This window comes from Astatotilapia calliptera, chromosome 20, assembly GCF_964374335.1.
Source record: "Astatotilapia calliptera chromosome 20, fAstCal68.1, whole genome shotgun sequence".
Classification (NCBI taxonomy): domain Eukaryota; kingdom Metazoa; phylum Chordata; class Actinopteri; order Cichliformes; family Cichlidae; genus Astatotilapia; species Astatotilapia calliptera.
This window is the reverse complement of record NC_137441.1, coordinates 17,592,847-17,610,577: the sequence shown is the minus strand read 5'-3', so window position 1 is coordinate 17,610,577 and position 17,731 is coordinate 17,592,847. Positions and strand designations below refer to the sequence as shown.

At 38.4% G+C, this 17,731-nt stretch overlaps 1 protein-coding gene across 7 annotated transcripts; it reads left to right on the top strand.

The window, feature by feature from the left end:
- Positions 1-896: 896 nt before the first annotated feature.
- On the top strand, positions 897-17,104 carry LOC113013105 (mitochondrial carrier homolog 1-like). 7 transcript variants are annotated; one of them, XM_026153725.2, is made up of 13 exons: positions 897-1,018; positions 1,195-1,347; positions 4,701-4,785; positions 4,869-4,975; positions 6,708-6,767; positions 7,673-7,730; positions 9,375-9,426; positions 9,558-9,617; positions 9,709-9,802; positions 14,415-14,462; positions 14,548-14,615; positions 15,491-15,566; positions 16,174-17,104. In XM_026153725.2, the coding sequence occupies exons 1-13, from the start codon at positions 1,001-1,003 to the stop codon at positions 16,237-16,239; spliced, it is 945 nt and encodes a 314-aa protein (XP_026009510.1). In that variant the 5' UTR covers positions 897-1,000; the 3' UTR covers positions 16,240-17,104. The 7 variants fall into 7 exon arrangements, with proteins under 7 accessions (XP_026009510.1, XP_026009509.1, XP_080150554.1 ...); XM_026153724.2 differs by having other exon boundaries at positions 6,705-6,767; XM_080294429.1 differs by lacking the exon at positions 897-1,018 and having other exon boundaries at positions 1,037-1,347; positions 4,874-4,975.
- Positions 17,105-17,731: the final 627 nt, after the last annotated feature.

Here is a 17,731-nt window from a genome sequence, read left to right as displayed (position 1 = left end):
GAAATTTAAAAAATAAATAAACAATTTTTTTTAGGTGAATTCTTTGAAATAAATAAATACAAAAATCTAAAAATGTAAAACATACATCTCATTGGTTGATTTGGTGTGAAAATTCTGCCTACATGACAAACGGTGTGGGAAAGAATAGGAAGCATAATAATAATAATACGTTTACTTATACTACTACTACTACTACTACTACTAATAATAATAATAATAATAATAATAATAATAGAGAATTCAGCTGACAGCAACATATAGTGAGATGTATTGCTTTGCAACCAATTACATTTTTTATTTGTTTTTGTTATCACTAGATTGATAATTTCCTGCTTCATCTCTTGTCCTTTTTACAAAAATGTTGCATTTTCCTTTTTATGTTTATCTAGTTTTTTTTTTAAACTTTTGCACGATCTCATATTATTTGATAAATTGAGTTGCTTCGGGGATGTAACTGACTTTAAAAATCAAATAAACCAAAAACAAAAAAATAAAAACATTTGTTATGTGTTAGGTAAGTGAATGGATGGATGAGCTGACTGAGCCATGAACAGCACTGCTATTTTGAAGCATGGAAGGCTGATAGTCATGTATGTATGTAATTAGAAATGACCATATGCATACAACGTTTTTTTTTTGTTTTTTGTTTTTGTTTTTTGTGGTTCCTGATTTCGTCAGGAATATTTAAAAATAATGCATCATTTTAAAAAAAAGAAAAAAAAAGAAAAAGAAAAATACTGCTACTAAAATAAAATAGTGAGAAACAGCGAGATTAAGTCCGTCCAATCGGCTTCTTCTAGATCCAGAATTAAATTAAGCACTATAAGAAAAAATATACCAGTTTATACGTTTTTAACCAGCATGCTACACAAGCCTTTCAATATTTATTATTTATTTCTAGAATTTAAGGCAGACTACCCAAGAGGCGCTGTTAATCTCTGTCCACGCTGACAGGAAGCTCTCTGGCTGTGGCAGATAAGAAGTACACGCACGTGTTTTTATGACTTCACGAGCTTTGGTAAGAGATAGCTATTTTTAGACAGAATACGTTGTGAAATCTGCTCTCACTCACGCCTGCATTTTACTCACTAGAAAACGTCTCCACTTAAACTATTATTCTGAAAAGCGGAAGTTGTTTTTGTTGTTTGATACACAACGCTAATGATTCGTCTCCCTCGTTCACGGTAACTAAAGATGGAGTCGACAGAAAACCTGCATGGTCCAGCAGTCGGTGTCGCGCAGGATGCTACACCAACCACCGTGGACGTGGACACCGCAGTGTTTCTGCTGGGAGCGGGTGTAACAACCCTCACACACCCGCTGCTGTACGTCAAGCTGCTAATACAGGTAGCCGATGTAGCTAGCTAACAGTCATCATAGAGGCTGAATATGAATATACAGCTTCCGTGCTGTTTTTGGAAATATGTCAACTCATGCTTCTATTTACTCATTTAGCTTAGCAGTGAAATGTAATCGCTTGCTGTGGGTTACATTTATAACCGCTATGGGCAGAAGAGTCTATAGTGTTGTCTTGTTTTCCTCATCGATACGAAATTGCGTTTGACTTTTAAATCCGAGCCTCACCTCAAAAATACTGTAAATCTAAGCAGTTATTTCTGCTCCGTCGAACCATTTACAAATGTACTGTTTATACAGGTGGAAAGCTGCAGTCAGCTGAGACTGAAGATGCCACTAATGTTTCTCCCACTAAAACGTCCAGATGAACAGAATAAACTTTTTAGGATTTCCTTACCTGGATGATGCATCAAGACATTCTGTTGTGCTCATTCTGTAAAACCCTCCAAACTTAGAATGAACATCCAGCATTGTTTTAAACACTGAAAATGTATTGCAAAAGCTGGATGACAGGAAAAACTATAAGCCCCGAGTCCTGTAGTCAAAGACTCTGATGGCTCTACTGTGAGGTCCGTTTTCCATTTTCTCCAAATTTTAAACACACTTGACTTGGAACAAGCTACATCTTTATTTTGGGGCCATGCTTTTGTTTACTTAGCCAGATGTTACAACTTGTTAAGGTCTGCAAGCACCCTCTTTTCACTATTTTGAATAATTAGGTACATATATATATATATATATATATATATATATACACACACACACACACACATGTGTATATATGTGTGTATGTGTGTGTATATGTATATAGATAGATGTGTATAACTCCCTGCTCCCCCCTGCGGGTGGTCTATCCTTCAAGCTCGGATCCTCTACCAGAGGCCACTTCCTTTATCTGTTGGTGGTACATACCGTGCTGGGGCCTGTCCTTCCATGATTTTATGAGAGAGATAATCTCTGAATAATACTTAAATCTATTAGCCAGAACTAACCAACCAAGTCGGTGATGCCATGTGGCACAAGATGGCGCTAAACGTGTTCTGCTTTTGAAAGCAGGTCTCCTAAATGAACCTTTACTCTTGTAGTGTTTCATGTTCACTTTAATTAAAGCAATGTGATTTGTTTGGGGCCTCTTTAATGAAGCCAGTTCTTAAACATAAAATAGCTTCGATCCACTGCAGATGCTTGTGATGGACGACCTGTCCAACGTGCACCTTGGGTGTCACTCTGTGACAGCTGGGTTGAACTGCGTGGACTGATAGTTTTGTGTCACATCTGTAGTTTGAGGATGTGCTTTCAGAGTTTTTACTGTGTTTTACTTTATTCAAATCAAGGTTGGTGATTCCATAACTTTTGATAGGACTGTAGACTGTACACCTCACAGTCATTAGATTTCAGCGATCGCCTGTGAAATATTTTTGAACTCATGTGCCCAACAGCTCTCTTCACCATCTGTATTTAAGATTTATTTAAGTTTTTTTCAGTGCAGACTTTAATGTGAACATGCTGTTCTGGCACACTGATGTCCAAAAACGTGGAAATTTTACACTGATTTTTCTTCTAGCTTGTCATCTGTAAACCACATCACTTAACATGATTGGTCCTTTATTGTGATTTTTGCCTCTAAATAACAGCAAAACAAATTTAGTTGTTCTACACTTTATCTAGTTATTGGTGATTCTGCTTTAATCGTCTTTCAGGCGTCAGAGCAGATGACATTGAAGGAGACATGAATCTGCTGGTTCAGGATAAATATAGATTCAGTAAAATCATAATTCATGTTGGCAGTAATGACACTGATCACATCAATTGGAGGTCACTACAATGAATATTGAATTGGTGTGTAACTTTGCAAAGCAGTGTCAAACAGTTTTTTTTTCTGATTAAATCCCTTGAATTAGATTATCTAATGAACCCACTCTGAGCTAATGCTGAGTTTTCAGATCTTGTGAGGAAGAAGGTTGGAGAGACAGTGAGCACAACTGGATCTGAAGATGTACTCATCCTTTTGTTCCGTGTTGATTGGAAATCCAGATCCTAACCCAAACCCGGATTCTTTCATCTAACACCGGAAAAATAAGCAAAAGGGTAAAAAACAAAAACAAGCCAGTGTGCAGGTTCACAGTGTGGACAGCATCCCAACATCCCTTTAGTGTCTTTGCTGGAATTTTCAACTGTGAACTGTTCCAGTCAGCTTAACTGCTTATCTTGCAGAAGACAAAGGGATAAACCCTGAATCTCTTCTTCACCTAATTTTTATACCTCTGTTAGAGAATGGCACAGCTTCTCAGGTGACATCTGGCCTCACCCATTGTGACATCCAGTCATGTGGTTGAATCAGAATCAGAATACTTTATTGATCCCTGGAGGAAATTATTTTTTGACAACTGATCAGCCACCCTTATCATTCTCTCTCTATCTGTTTGACTTTTCCACATAGCTGATATAAACCAAAGTTTAAACCTCCATCCACCCATTTCCTTCTGCTGATCGAGGCAGCAGCCTAAGCAGAGAAGATCGCACACAAACATTTGTACAGAATACACAGCACACTTACACACTGTATTTAAGAAGTCAGACGTCCTTTTAGATTAGTGCCTCGTTGGTGTCACTCACTCCCACACACGTCACATCTTTTCCACACACACATGAACACTTACTTTCCAAGGTTGTTTCTACACAGCTTCTCAGTAAGAGGACTGTGATTGGAATCATTGTTATAGATTATATTTTCTTATTCATGATATTGGTCAAAGCTACACCTTATTAGACTCTGATTAGCTTTAAGCTATAATTAACTATCAGCAAAAACACATGTGTTATGGTTCAACACCTGATTCAGAGTCACACTGCTGCAGTCGTATGCAGACGCTAATCTGCACGGGCCAAATCTGGATCATGTCTGCAAAAATCCAGCCATGAGAATAATTTTCATACTCAACCCATTTCTCATTTGACATATTAGTCAGACGTGTACTTTGTTTTATGTCTTGATTAAGAATAAAGCTGATTTACTATTAGCAAAAGCACATCCAGATAAACTGGTTTTTATTGAGGGCGGCGTTTTTATTCCAAAAGGCAAATTGATGACACGTTGCTGAGATGGTCATCTTTCTTTAATTTCATCTCATTCAGTGTTTACATTTTTTGGCTCATTATGTCTGTTTTTCAAAACCTGAATTGTTCTGTCTGTCACTGATTTAAAATAATGATTTAAATGTATTTTGGTCAGTTGTTTAAGTCATCCAGTCTGTTCTTGGAAAGCAAACACCCGAAGCTGTAGTTGAATAAAAGAAAATGGTCATGTAGAGAATCTGTTTAATTGAAACTGCTGTTGTCTCCAGGTGGGACATGAGCCTCTTCCCCCGACTGTGGGAACAACTATGTTTGGAAGGAGAGTTTTATACCTGCCCGGCTTTCTCTCTTATGGTGAGTGAAGTGGGATTAATGGATGACTTATCGTCTAACTGGACAAAGCATGAACATTTTACAGGACATGAATTTGTTTTCAGCGCAGCATATTGTGAAGGTGGATGGAAAGAGAGGACTTCTTCGTGGCCTCTCACCACGTATTGTATCCAGTGCCATCTCTACTGTGGTGAGGAGCAAAGTTAAACAGGTAAGCAGGAAATGAGATTAAGATGGTACAAAGGGTACAACCCTTCTTGCTAAGATGAATAAGCAGATGTTTCTCTATAGCTGGATCCATCAGAGGTGCCTGTATAAGTCATTTGAATTAGCAGTTCTGACAGTGTGACCTCCATCAAGAATCTCTGTGATTCAACTTGAACTTAACATTAAACTGTTAAAACTGTTAAAAATTCCCTTTGTTATCTTTAGATTTCAACCTGGACAAGCTGGAGTATTGTATTGATTGTAACTCTTTAAAATCTGAAAGATAAAGAACAAAAACAGAGCTGCATATGTTCTATATGTTCTATTGCAAAGGCTTATACAGAAGCACAATGATGATAGCCAATGATGAGGGCACGCTCTGTACTTTACACAGAGTGTGGGAACCAAACTGTTAAACAGCTGATATTAGACTTTCCTTACCAGCCTTCGTATTAAAAACGAATACGTATAAACACTACACTCTGACTTTTCCCATACTGCAGTGTTACTGAATTATTACTTTAACATGCTGCTGAATGTTTCACGTCACAGTGTTTCAGATACAGCACAGGGTCACTGTGCTTATATTTATGTGGCCCCAGCAGGGCCATGCTGCAAATAAGATTTTCCCCTGTGTATTTAAATGCCTCTAAAACAAGAGGCATTTGCCAAGTGTGTGAAGATTACAGGCACTCGTCTGACACTATACTGCACTAACACAAGTACAGTTTTATGAAATGAAATGAAATTGTCATTGTTTTCCAAAAACCTGTGGATGGAATTTAAGATGATTAAAACTCGAGACATGCCTGTGGTCTCAATGATCTGTAATTGGCTGAAACAGCTCGAACAGGAAGTGATTTATTTACTGCCACCTTATTATTAAAGCTAAATTAATAATATTCAGTGTTGAATAGAAACCTTGGGTTTTTATCATTCTCCTGTATGAATCACTAACAGCAAGCTCTCCCAGCTTTGCAGGCTGCTTTTGTCTGGAGGAAAGTCTCCTGAATCAGTGGGATGCCATTTCCAGTGTTTGTGTTCCCTTTTTGTTGTGATGTCCTGACAGAGGACAAGTTATTTCAGGTTTCATGCCAATGTTGTGCTAATGTTTTGGTTTTTTTTTTCTTTAAATAATATTTTTAATTTGGTTTTTATTGCTGCTCAGTGTTGTTGTCATTACTGGTTCAGTTTTTGACAAAAGCACATTCAAAGCTTTTTCCCATTCAGTGAATTTTCATAATGATAATAATCCTCTGCTGTCACATTGCTGTAACATATGGATTTTCAGCCAGGGCACAGTTTGATAGCAGAAGTGTTACAATAGGAATCAATTTCAATTCCTTTTTATTATCAATTAATTCATTTTTGCCTTTCATGTAAACATGGTCTGTAATTTTCTGTAATCTTGCTGCAGTTTGTAGTCAAAATATTAGTGAAGTTCAAAGGACTTACATGTTGTTTATTTGTTACCAGTTACAAATAAGAACAGCTGATGTGCTTGAATAGGCCTTTGAGAGATGACAGGCAGTAAAGTGTAATCACTGTGCTCACGCATATGATTTTATTTAAAACATGCATAAGAATTTGGTTCTGCAAAAATAAACTTGGGTTTTTAAGTGATTGTGCAGGTGGAGCTGTAGATGATTGATGTTGTCGATGAATGTTATGTTCTTTAAATATCTGATTACACAATAGTGTGTTTTGAAGGGTAATCGGAGTTCTTTGTTCAGCAGATAGACGTCCTGTTTAAGAACGGCGACCAGCAGAATTCACTCAGGAAAGTGGTCAAAGAGGTGAGACAACTCTGTGAGGGCTGTTCTTCACTTCTTTCATTTTGAGTGTAGCTGAACTGATGTACAAATGTTTCCTTATTCATAAGTTGTGAAAAAGACAGAATACGATGATTTGAAAATCATTTAAGCCCTAAATTTAAAGGGTAAATGGTTCAATGATGATCAGTATCAAATGCTGTAACTGATAGATTTGTTTTTATTTGAAAACAATATTGGATCCTTTTTGATTAATCAATGCATTTCCAGAAAATTGTGAGGGCACAGCGTAAAACCTGAAATGTGGTATCATGCCACAAAATAAAAACCTTGCAAAACATCTTAGAACTAGTTACTACAAGTTTTCCACTACTTCCTACTGGACCTGGTTTTTAAGGTTTCCCATTGGTTTCCTAATTTGCAAATTAATGATCAAGAAAAATGACCTCAACGCCCACTGTCCGTCAGTAGTGCTAATTATAGTCATTATAAAAAAATGTAATATTTATAACTTTATACTGTTTATATATGGGGAAACCTGCCGTCATTTGCAGGACCGTAAATGGACCAAAAGCGAGTTGGACCTCCTTTTGCCTTCAGAATTGTCTTAATTCTTCATGGCAGATTTTCAACCAGGTCCTGAAAGGATTCATCAGAGATTATGTTCCTTAAAAAATGCCAAAAAGTGTCTAGAAACAACCTTCATCCCTAAAATACTTTTTTGAGAAACCAAATGTTGGTAGGGACCAGAAATTGTGCATAATTCCTGTTAGGAAGTTCTTATATTTTCCCTGGAATTTCTCTGGGCAAATTTGAGACAGGCAAGTGGTGATCAAGTGAAAAATCTGGAAAGCAGAGGATATTTGTAGACATTGTCTTGCTATTTCTGGCTTTGAAAAACGTTCTCTTTACATTGCTTTGTCTCCCAGACCTCACATGAGATGATCATCCAGTGCCTGTCCAGAGTAGCCACCCATCCTTTTCATGGTATGTCAGCAACCGGAAATGTTTATTCTGCCATGAAACATTTCTTTTGAGTAAATAAAAAAAGCTAGGCAGAGATTAGTAAAATAAAATAGTGCTGCAGTCACCTTACAGGAAGAGATTTCCTGGTTTGAACTCCAGCTCCTGAGCGTCCAATGGGTTCTGTGGCTCCGCCCACAATCTAAAGAGACGCATGTTTGTGAGTCTAAAGTGAATGTAGGTCTGAGGTAGATAAAGTGCTCAAAGTTTATAGAACAAAGCACTCTGTCAACATATGATTAAAATGTGACTGTATTCTAAATAAATGTGTGTCGTCAGTATAACTAAAAAAAGTACTGTGTTCTTTTTCTGTTGTTTTTAACTACTGATTAAGTATTTTCAGTGTTGGGAAGGTTACTTTTAAAATGTATTCCGTTACAGAATACAGAATATATGCCCCAAAATGTATTCTGTAACGTATTCCGTTACGTTACTCAATGACAGTAACGTATTCTGAATACTTTGGATTACTTAATATATTATCATGCTTTTTACAACAACGTGAATGTACTATTGCTGTGATTTATTACTATTACTGAAGGTCCGCGACTCCGAACTGTAGTAAAGGGACCTCTGACTAATACGGCGGGGTCCCTGTCAGCTCGTAGCCGAAAAATAGCTTTACTTTGTTGTGTGGGTCAACTTTTCTTGCAAGAGACAGAGAGAGGCGTTGAAAGGCTGCTCCAACGGAACTTATTGTTTTCGGAGGAAAACACGAACACAGTGTACAGTCGAGTCTTAATAGCTTACTTACAACTGGGCTCGTCAGGCTCTCTTCTTGGCTGAAGTGGTTATTATTATATTTACATGCTTCCAGCTCCCGTTTTTCCTCGATGACAACTCGTACCTTTCCACTCCCCTTTTTCTCCCTCCTTGCGCTCACAGACCCATAACGTGTATGGCAGTCCATTCTCTCTGCAACACGGACTACACTGCCCATGATGCTACATTCTTTAGAGCTATGCTTGTAGCATTCTGCCTGTTAGCTTAGCACAACAACAACAACAACAACAACGAAAAGGCGCTCTCTCACCCAGGAAGCACACAGTCGCAGAGAGAGAGAGAGAGAGCGTAACCCTGTAACCATGGCAACCGTAACGCTGCTGCCTGGAACAACAGAACGTAGCTGTCAAACAAAACCCAAACAGTCCTGACCTGCGACAAAATGAAACAGGAAAGTACCGCAGTGTAATCCATTTATTTCAACAAAGTAACTGTATTCTGAATACCACCTTTTTAAACGGTAACTGTAACGGAATACAGTTACTCATATTTTGTATTTTAAATACGTAACGGCGGTACATGTATTCCGTTACTCCCCAACACTGAGTATTTTTAATTGAATTCTGTCTTTACTGCGTGCTTTGAAAATTTGTAACTCCTTTTAATGCCTGATTGTGAACAGTGGCCTAAAATGTGAAGGTAGTGATTTGAGTCGTCACATGAAGCAGGAATCTCATGTTGGACTAACAGACTTGTTTACATATTGAACTATTCTGAGGCATCAATCTTTGTTTGCAGTTTACAGTATGTAGCATGTTCCCAGTCCTCATGAAAGTGTTATGTTGTCTGAATGAAATGATCTGATAAACCTTTCTGCGTTGGCAGTTATGTCGGTACGCTGCATGGCTCAGTTTGTTGGCAGAGAAGTCAAGTATGGGTAAGACTTTGGTTTATACATAAATTTCATACAAGTGTTTTGTAGATGAAGAAAGTGGATTAAAAGAAACATTCTACACTCACATCTACATAAAAAAGCAAGATGATATTAAAGGTCTGTCTGATTTTTAGTGGGATGCTCAGCTGTATGGTCAAGATTTTCAAGGAGGAAGGAGTTGCTGGCTTCTATGTGTGAGTCATGCTTTTATTAGTACAGTCTGTCCTGCTCAGATATCGTGATCTTTCACCTCCAACCATCATAGCAGTGTTTGTGTGTTTGCAGTGGTCTCATACCGCATGTCCTGGGAGAGGTTCTGTTTCTGTGGTGTTGTAATCTCCTGGCTCACTTTATTAACACCTATGCTGTGGATGAAAGTGTAAGTCTGTCACCTTTACCTATTTCAACAAGCTTTGACAATAAATATAATTTTATAATAGTACTGTATTTTTATTAGGAAAACTATTGTATGTTCTAGGTGGGCACTTGAAGAGCATGTTCAACACCCGCTCTACCTCCTGAGCCACACCTACCTTTGAGGTTGTGCCTCAGAAGGTAGAGCGCCCTTATTTTCCACAAAGCAAAAAAACAGAATTTAAAATGTAGTCAAAATGCAAAAATTAGATAACATTAAGTGGCTCAAGTGTAATGGACAGTACAGTGCAGTAAGGGGGATTAAACAATGGGAGGTTGCACACTTGACAGATTAACAGATGAATCTCTGTATTATACGTATTATCCTGTTCATGTGGTATCAAAGATTTCCTGTGTACATTCAAAAACATACCGTAAGAGCTACAATGTGACAAACAAAAGAGCTCTCATGCAACTTTAAAATTCCTGTCATAATTTAAAATCTGTTAATATAATCCAATTTGTATCCCTTCAACAAAATAAGACCAGATTCCTGTCAACAGAGCAAAGGCCCGGAAGTACACCGGAATATTATAACACTTAATTTAGAAAGAAATCTAAACTTTATATAAATGATTGCAAATCTTAGAAATCTATTTGGCCAATGCTGCTAATCATACAAAACACAAAATATTTTCTTAAAGTTGACACTGGCTATCCTGATGTGATAATGGACTTGCACTTATATAGTGCTTTTCTGCTCCACTTGGCCCATTTCCACACACACAATCTTACAAGTACATTTTTCTATGTCTGAGTGCTTTCTATAGAAAAATATATTTTTGACATCTGACGTTATTAGCCATTTCAGGGTCAAAACTCTTCTTTAAAGAGTTAAAAATGGTCTTTTATCTTCTATAAAATGATAGGTTTGGCTGTTCTCCCAGATGTTCCAATCAAATTTAACACTGAGGCATCCATGAAAAAGAGGATTCACAAGGTTCAAAGAAAGTTATCTCACTGAAAATGATATGCCATGTTCTGACTGAAGGATTTATAAAAACAGCTAAAAGTTGTAGCTCTGCTTTCACTATGAATATAATACAAGAAACAAAACATTCTCATCTTAATGTAACAGTTGAAGTCTTAGTTAGTCGAGTGGTTCAGGGGGTTGGGAAGCTCATCTTGTAATTGGAAGGTTGTAAGTCTTGGTCGTATTGGTCGTTGTGTCCTTGGGCAAGACACTTCACCTACCACCTACTGGTGTTGGCCAGAATGGCCGATGGCGCGATATAGCTGCCTTGCTTCTGCCCCAAGGCAGCTGTGGCTAAAACTGTAGCTTGCCTCCACCAGTGTGTGAATGTGAGAGTGAATGAATAGTGGAATTGTAAAGCGCTTTGAGGATCTTGAAAAGCGCTATATAAATGCAATCCATTATTAGTCTGAGAGTCCTTTTTTTTTTCTTTTCTTTTCTTTTTTTAAAATTTCAACATTCAAATATTTGGCGTCTAGCGGACTGTGAGCCCATGGATTCTAATTACATCGTAAGGTTTTAAAAACTGAGCTTAAAAATGCAGTGCACATGAATAGTGCTAATAAAAAAGCAGAGAGGCCTACAGTGAACATAGATTATTTTTAAGGGGTTTTTTAGTATTGTTTGTATTAAAACAAAATACAAAGCATTACAATACATGAAAAAGACAATAGCATTAAAAAAGGAGGAGTTTGGACCCAGAGGCAGGGTTGTTACATCATCACTTAACAAGTGGATAGTCTCATAGACAAAAAGCTAAGCTAGTGTTTATGGCAGAGGTATTATTATCATCATCACCAGCTAGACAAAAGCCTGGGCTAGGCTAATGACAAAGTTGCCTTATTGCAAATAAACAACATACAGAAGAGGCACACTTGATACATGCAGACCATTAAGCAGTGTTGGAACACACTGTGGTACCATACGCTCGAAAGCATCAGTTGAACAGAAAGTAGTGTGATGGTACAAGAATGGTGAGAAAAAGGTGATTAACAATGGAAGAGAGACAGACCTTCATATAAATGTCGGTCTGTCCTACAGAGAAACTGCAAAGAAAGTCAAGGTGTCAGTGAGTTTAGTTTCCTTCAGCATCCAAAGGCTCAGAAACAAACTGACAGGAAGAGGTCTGCAGACCCAAAGACACGACTCAATCAGAGGACAAGTTTCTGAGAGTTAACAGCTGTGTGATAGGCGGCTGACAGGACAACAGCTTCAAGCACAGCTTAATAGTGGTCGTAGTAAGAAAGTCTCAGTTTCAGCTGTGAAGAGAAGACTTTGAGCTTCAGGTTTGACAGGACGAGTTGCAGCAAGAAAGCCAGACGTCAGAATAAGACAAAGAGGCTTGGCTGGGCCGTGAAACACCACCATTGGACTACTGAAGACTGGAAGAAGGTATTATGGACTGATGGATCAACATTTGAAACCTTGTGTTCATCACACAGGATCTTTGTGGTCGAGTAGGTAAAGGATGGTTCCACAGTGTGTGGTATCAACCGTCAAACATGGAGGAGGAAGTGTGATGGTCTGGGGCTGTTTGCTGGATCCAGGGTCGGTGACTTGTACAGAGTGAGAGGCTCCCTGAACCAAAACACGTACCACAGCATTGTGCAGCACCATGCAGGACCCTCTGGTATGAGCCTAGTTGGTCAAGGCTTCATCCTACAGCAACATAAAGACCCAAAACATAGATCCAAGCTGTGCCAGAACTACCTCAGGAACAAAGAACAAGGTGGTGAGCTTGAAAACATGGAGTCCAGCACAGTCTCCAGACTTAAACCCCATCGAGCTGGTTTGAACTGGACAGAAGAGTGAAAGCAAAGCAACCTACAAGGTCCACGTTTATGGGAACTAACCCTACAGATATGGGAGAATATTCGATTTCTATTGTAGAAAGAAGCCACGACTGTCTTCAGCTGTTATATCTGCCAAAGAAGGCTACTCTGATGGGTTAAAGGTTAGAATACACTTTGGTCTATAAACTGATTCCATGATTTCTTTTTTAACTCCAATTACTTATTTGTGCTATGCTTTCATTTCAGAGTGCAATCAGACAATAAACTGCGTAATTTTCAATAAAGAACTTGAAAATGTGGTGTTCTAAAACTTGTTACTGGTAGTTTATGAGGATTGCTGTGAAATTTTAGCTTCATATACTAGTTGTCTTTTGCATTTTACCAGATAGGTTTATTTTTTCATTTTTTTAATTACCCATTACTCAGACATTTTTATATATGTCTCCTATAATACATACAGTACATCTGGAAAGTATTCACAGAGCTTCATTTGTTCCACATTTTGTCATGTTACAGCCCTATTCATTGTTCACTGCAAAATGTTAAATACAATAACCTATAAAAGCAATTGCTTGAAATTCTTGCAAATTTATATTCATAAAGAGAAAAATATAACAAGTACTTAAATATTCACAGCCTTTGCTTAATACTTGAAACACCTTTGGCAGCAATTACAGCCTCATGCCTCTTTGAGAGTGATGCTACAAGCTTTGCATACCTATTTTTGGGCAGATTATTTCCCATTCTCCTTTGTGGAACCTCAGCTGGGGAGCAGCAGTGCACAGCCATTTCTCTCCAGAGGGTTTCAGGCAGATTTCAGTCTGGGCTCTGGCAGGGCCAGACATTCACACAGTAGTCAGGCAGGTTCTCATGTGTCTTTTACTGAGAAGTAGGCTTCACCCTGGCTACTTGGAGTACAGGAATGGTTGTTTCTGAAAGCTTCTCCTCTCTCCACAGAGCAATGCTGGGAGCTCTTTACTAGAGTGCCCATCGGGTACTTGGGCATCTCCCGAATAAGGCCCTTTTACCCAGATCATGTAGATTGACATGGTCAGACAGTTCTGGTGGTTCCAAACGTCTTCCATTTACGGACAATGGAGGCCACTGTGCTCATTAGAACCTTCAGTGCTGCAGAAATCTTTCTGTAGCCACCCTCAGATCTGTGCCATGATACAATCCTGCCCCTGAGGTCAATTCCTTGGTCTTTATTGATTACAAAATCATCCAGTGATCTATAGTATCCGGGTACCATGCACATGTTCATATGTCTTATCAATATTTCATTCCTCTGCAGCCCATCCTGTGAGAGTGGTGGTCCCACAGTAAACCCACTTAGCTTTTTCATGCTGATCCTTGCCAGGCTGTGAGCTCAGGCTTGGCCAGCAGACGTTCACCCATAAGCCTCTATCCTGTTCCTGGTGACAGGGTAGGATCCCCGCTGACCCTGTCCCGAGCAGGCTACATTGAACCTTTATTAGATTTATTATACTGCGTAGGGTGTCTGGCTCCTCACCCAGGACCAGTTTGATTTCGAAGACCCTACCAGTAGCAAATTGCACTTGACAACAAAGCTTCTGGGATTACTGGAGCACACAAACCCATCACCCTCACACACCAAAAACGAAAATGATGAATGAAAGAAAACGTGTAATACCGGTGTTTCAGAGACACTTGTATATGCTTACATGGTAATTTGTTGTTTATTATACAAACGATTGTAACTATTGAACTTTAAGTGCATTAGTTTTAGTTTCTGGAAACATGTAAATTCCTTCAATAACATTTCCCCCTCTCTTTACATTTCTTTGCAGTTCAGTCAGGCCTCTGCAGTGAGAAGCTACACTAAATTTGTGATGGGCGTAAGTTCTCTCTTCAGACCATGAAAGGTTTCTCCTGTATGTCATAATTCAGTAATAATGCAGTGTGCGTTTTGTGCCTCATTAGATTGCAGTAAGTGTCCTTACATATCCATTCATGCTGGTTGCTGATCTTATGGTGGTAAACAATTGTGGGTGAGTCATTAAGCTAAACACAGTTATGAACTTAAAATGTAATATTGATTTAAACCTGATGCCGTAGACTCTTTCAAGGTTTATAATTAGCTTTTTATCGCACTCATATTAAATGGTTTCAGCGATTGTTTTTTTTTTTTCTCTCACCAACTTGAAACATGATGCTGTGATTGCAGGTCTGTGGAATACAAAAGAATAAAAAGACAAAAGTTGCACAAACCTTCTGGAAAAGGTTAAATTTAGTCAACAAAGATTAGAGAAACTGGAGCTCATATCATTTATAACTTTTTAAGGGTAATTTCAATCAGATGGCAGTTGGATTCCTGATCTCATAGATTTTTTTCATACAATGATTAAGAACAAAGTGGTGAAATTCTAAATGAGGAACTTCCTGTTTTTCATATGACTGCCACATACATGTTTTCTAGCAGCTTCGATTTATATATATATATACTACGAAGGAAGGGCTTTAGTATGTGCTTTCCAGGTTATGTCCAATAATTTCAGCAGAACTGAAGTTGTAGAAATATTTCAAGGACCACTGGTAGACAAAGGACAAGCACCAGTGCTCATAACAAAAGTTAAAGTTTTAAATATGTTTACAGATTCCTCCATGAACTGCTCTTGTGTTACCATGTAGGCATTGATTGGAGTCTGACAGCATTTCCAAATCACTAAAGATCTCGAAATCTGACTAATGTGAGGCTCATACAATAAATGGTTCATCATTTTTACACTTGAAGTTTGTCTCCAGAACAGGGGCTTTTTGTGCTACATTAAAGTCTTTATTATGTTTACAGTAAATATGCTTTTAATATTTTTTTGCAAAATAATCGCTGATGCTTCAGTCTGACTGCTGAGCTTTGTCTTGTCAGACTGGCTGCAGGACTTCCTCCTCTGTCGCCCGTCTTTAGCTCCTGGCTGCACTGCTGGAATCACCTGAGCAACAAGGTACACTCACTATGTCACATGGCATTTGATTCCTTAATGCCATTTTATTATTCCATGACCAATTCACTGGAACTCAAAATAGAGGTAATAGAGATGCTGATGGATGCAGAAGCTTTAGGAATGTTCAAATTAACAATCTGTAAAAGAAGGAATGCACTGGCTGGTTCAGCAACACCAAAAGGCCTAAAGAGGTAGAATTTTTCCTTAGATCAGAAAAAACATTCACAGTATGTAGCCATGTCAAGAAAGGAGGTAGTCGGTCTATCACTGTCAAAATCTATAATCAAGAAACACCTTTGTGAAGATAAATGCAGAGGGTTCACAAAAAAGTGGAAACCACTTGTACACTACAGTAGGATAGTGGAGAGTAAGCAGGACACTGCCTGTCAAATAGGGTGGAGGTAGTGATGCAGCATGTGCATGTATGGATGCTAAGGGAACAGGTCACTTGCTGATAGAAGTAGCAGGGTGAACTGCGACGTGTACAGGCCTATGCTCTCTGCTCAGGCAAAGCATACTGCAAAAGCCAGTCAGAAGACCAGAGCTGGAGTTCCCCAGTGCACTATATATTTTCCTATATTCCTTCTCTTTGTCTCCCTCACGCCAGGGTCACCTCTTTAGAGGATCCAGTTTCTTTTTCCGCCGAGTGCCCTTGACCTCCATCGAGGACTAACATGGTCATCGCCACCACCTGCTGGGATGTTCTTCACCTTTTGCTCAGAAACATTTTCCAAAGATATCGATCCCTTCCTTTGTCATCAGCCTGCTGTATCCATCCAGACAGCTGGAGCAGCAGAACCTTTTTTGAAGTATGAGAAGCACATTCATTGTTATGATTATACCAGCTTCTACTCCTTTCCTCCCTGCTTCCAAACAATGCACCAACTATGGGCACCGTTTTGTTGCTGAGACTCACAAAGACATTTTAGAAATGATTCTCACATGAAATGATTTATTTGACTGACTTGCAGTGAGAACAGTACTTCCAAATTGCACCAATATGTTTGTTGGTACCTCTGCTATAGTCTGCAGCACTTTAAACATCTCTGGTTGTTTTAAAACTTGTCATTTTGCTTGATTTTAGATGTTATTAATCCACTCCAGTGTTGCAGCTGAACAGATGATCTGTTTTCAGTTTCTTTGCAATTAAAAACCTCTGTCTTTTTCTTGATGTTGCTCTTGCAAACTGAGTAAAGAGGTAATGCTATTTTTTTAAGTAAAAAATATTTTCTTTAAAAGAGGTTGGAGAAATGTATGAAAGTCAAGAAGCTCAAGATATTATATATGCCAGAGTCTAATAAAACGGAGAAATATGATTTTGAAGTTTGTACAATGTTTTCTTTTTTATCAGTCAGCCTTTAAACCTTTAAACCTGCCAATCGAGTGGTTTAAAAACCTGTTAACAGTCTGTTAGTTCTGAAAGCGTCCATGTTCGCTGATACATGTGACTGATAAATGAATTCTGCTTTATGTGTGTGACTCTAGTAACAACCCCACCTGCCTGTTTTTATTGATAAAAAATAAAATCTTTGCCACAACAGTGTTCACTTCATATTCAAAATGTGAAATATTATATAAGTTGTATACTGATGCTTTAAGATCCAATCTTAAGCAGTAAATAAGAACATATTGAGGGTTACTAGATATAGAATAGTAGATATAGAATAATAGAATAGTAAAGAATAGTTCATTGCCTGGGCCACTTTTTTTAACATGAATAAATAACTCACCGTTTTTCTAAGGCGACAAGTTTACATACTTTTTGAAGTTCTCTGAACTAATGAGGTTTTACAGTGATGAGCAGATAATCCATAGGTAAGTTTAAATTAACTATTCATTAGCTTTCTAACAGCCTGATATTCTGAGGCTTTGTAATATAAACACTGTAATAAAGGTTGCGAGCTTGAGTGCTACAGAACATCAGAGCTGATAATAAATTACGCCTGTAGTGTTCCCCCAACACAGGACGGCTCTGTTTAAAAAGTCCCAACCTCTGATCAATCAAGACTTTATTCGCCACATGCAGGTTGCCCTGCAGTGAAATGGGACCCCCCCCCCCCACACATACACACACACACACAACACATATCACATGGGGTTACAGGTCGGAGATCGGTAGCGTTACAGAAAAAAACACTGAAATATACACTACAATGGGAAAGTAC

Coding starts and splice junctions, on each gene's coding strand:
- LOC113013105 (XM_026153724.2), top strand. Junction 9,618..9,708: donor GGAGTTGCTGGCTTCTATGT/GTGAGTCATGCT, acceptor GTGTGTTTGCAG/TGGTCTCATACCGCATGTCC. Junction 14,616..15,490: donor ATGGTGGTAAACAATTGTGG/GTGAGTCATTAA, acceptor TTGTCTTGTCAG/ACTGGCTGCAGGACTTCCTC.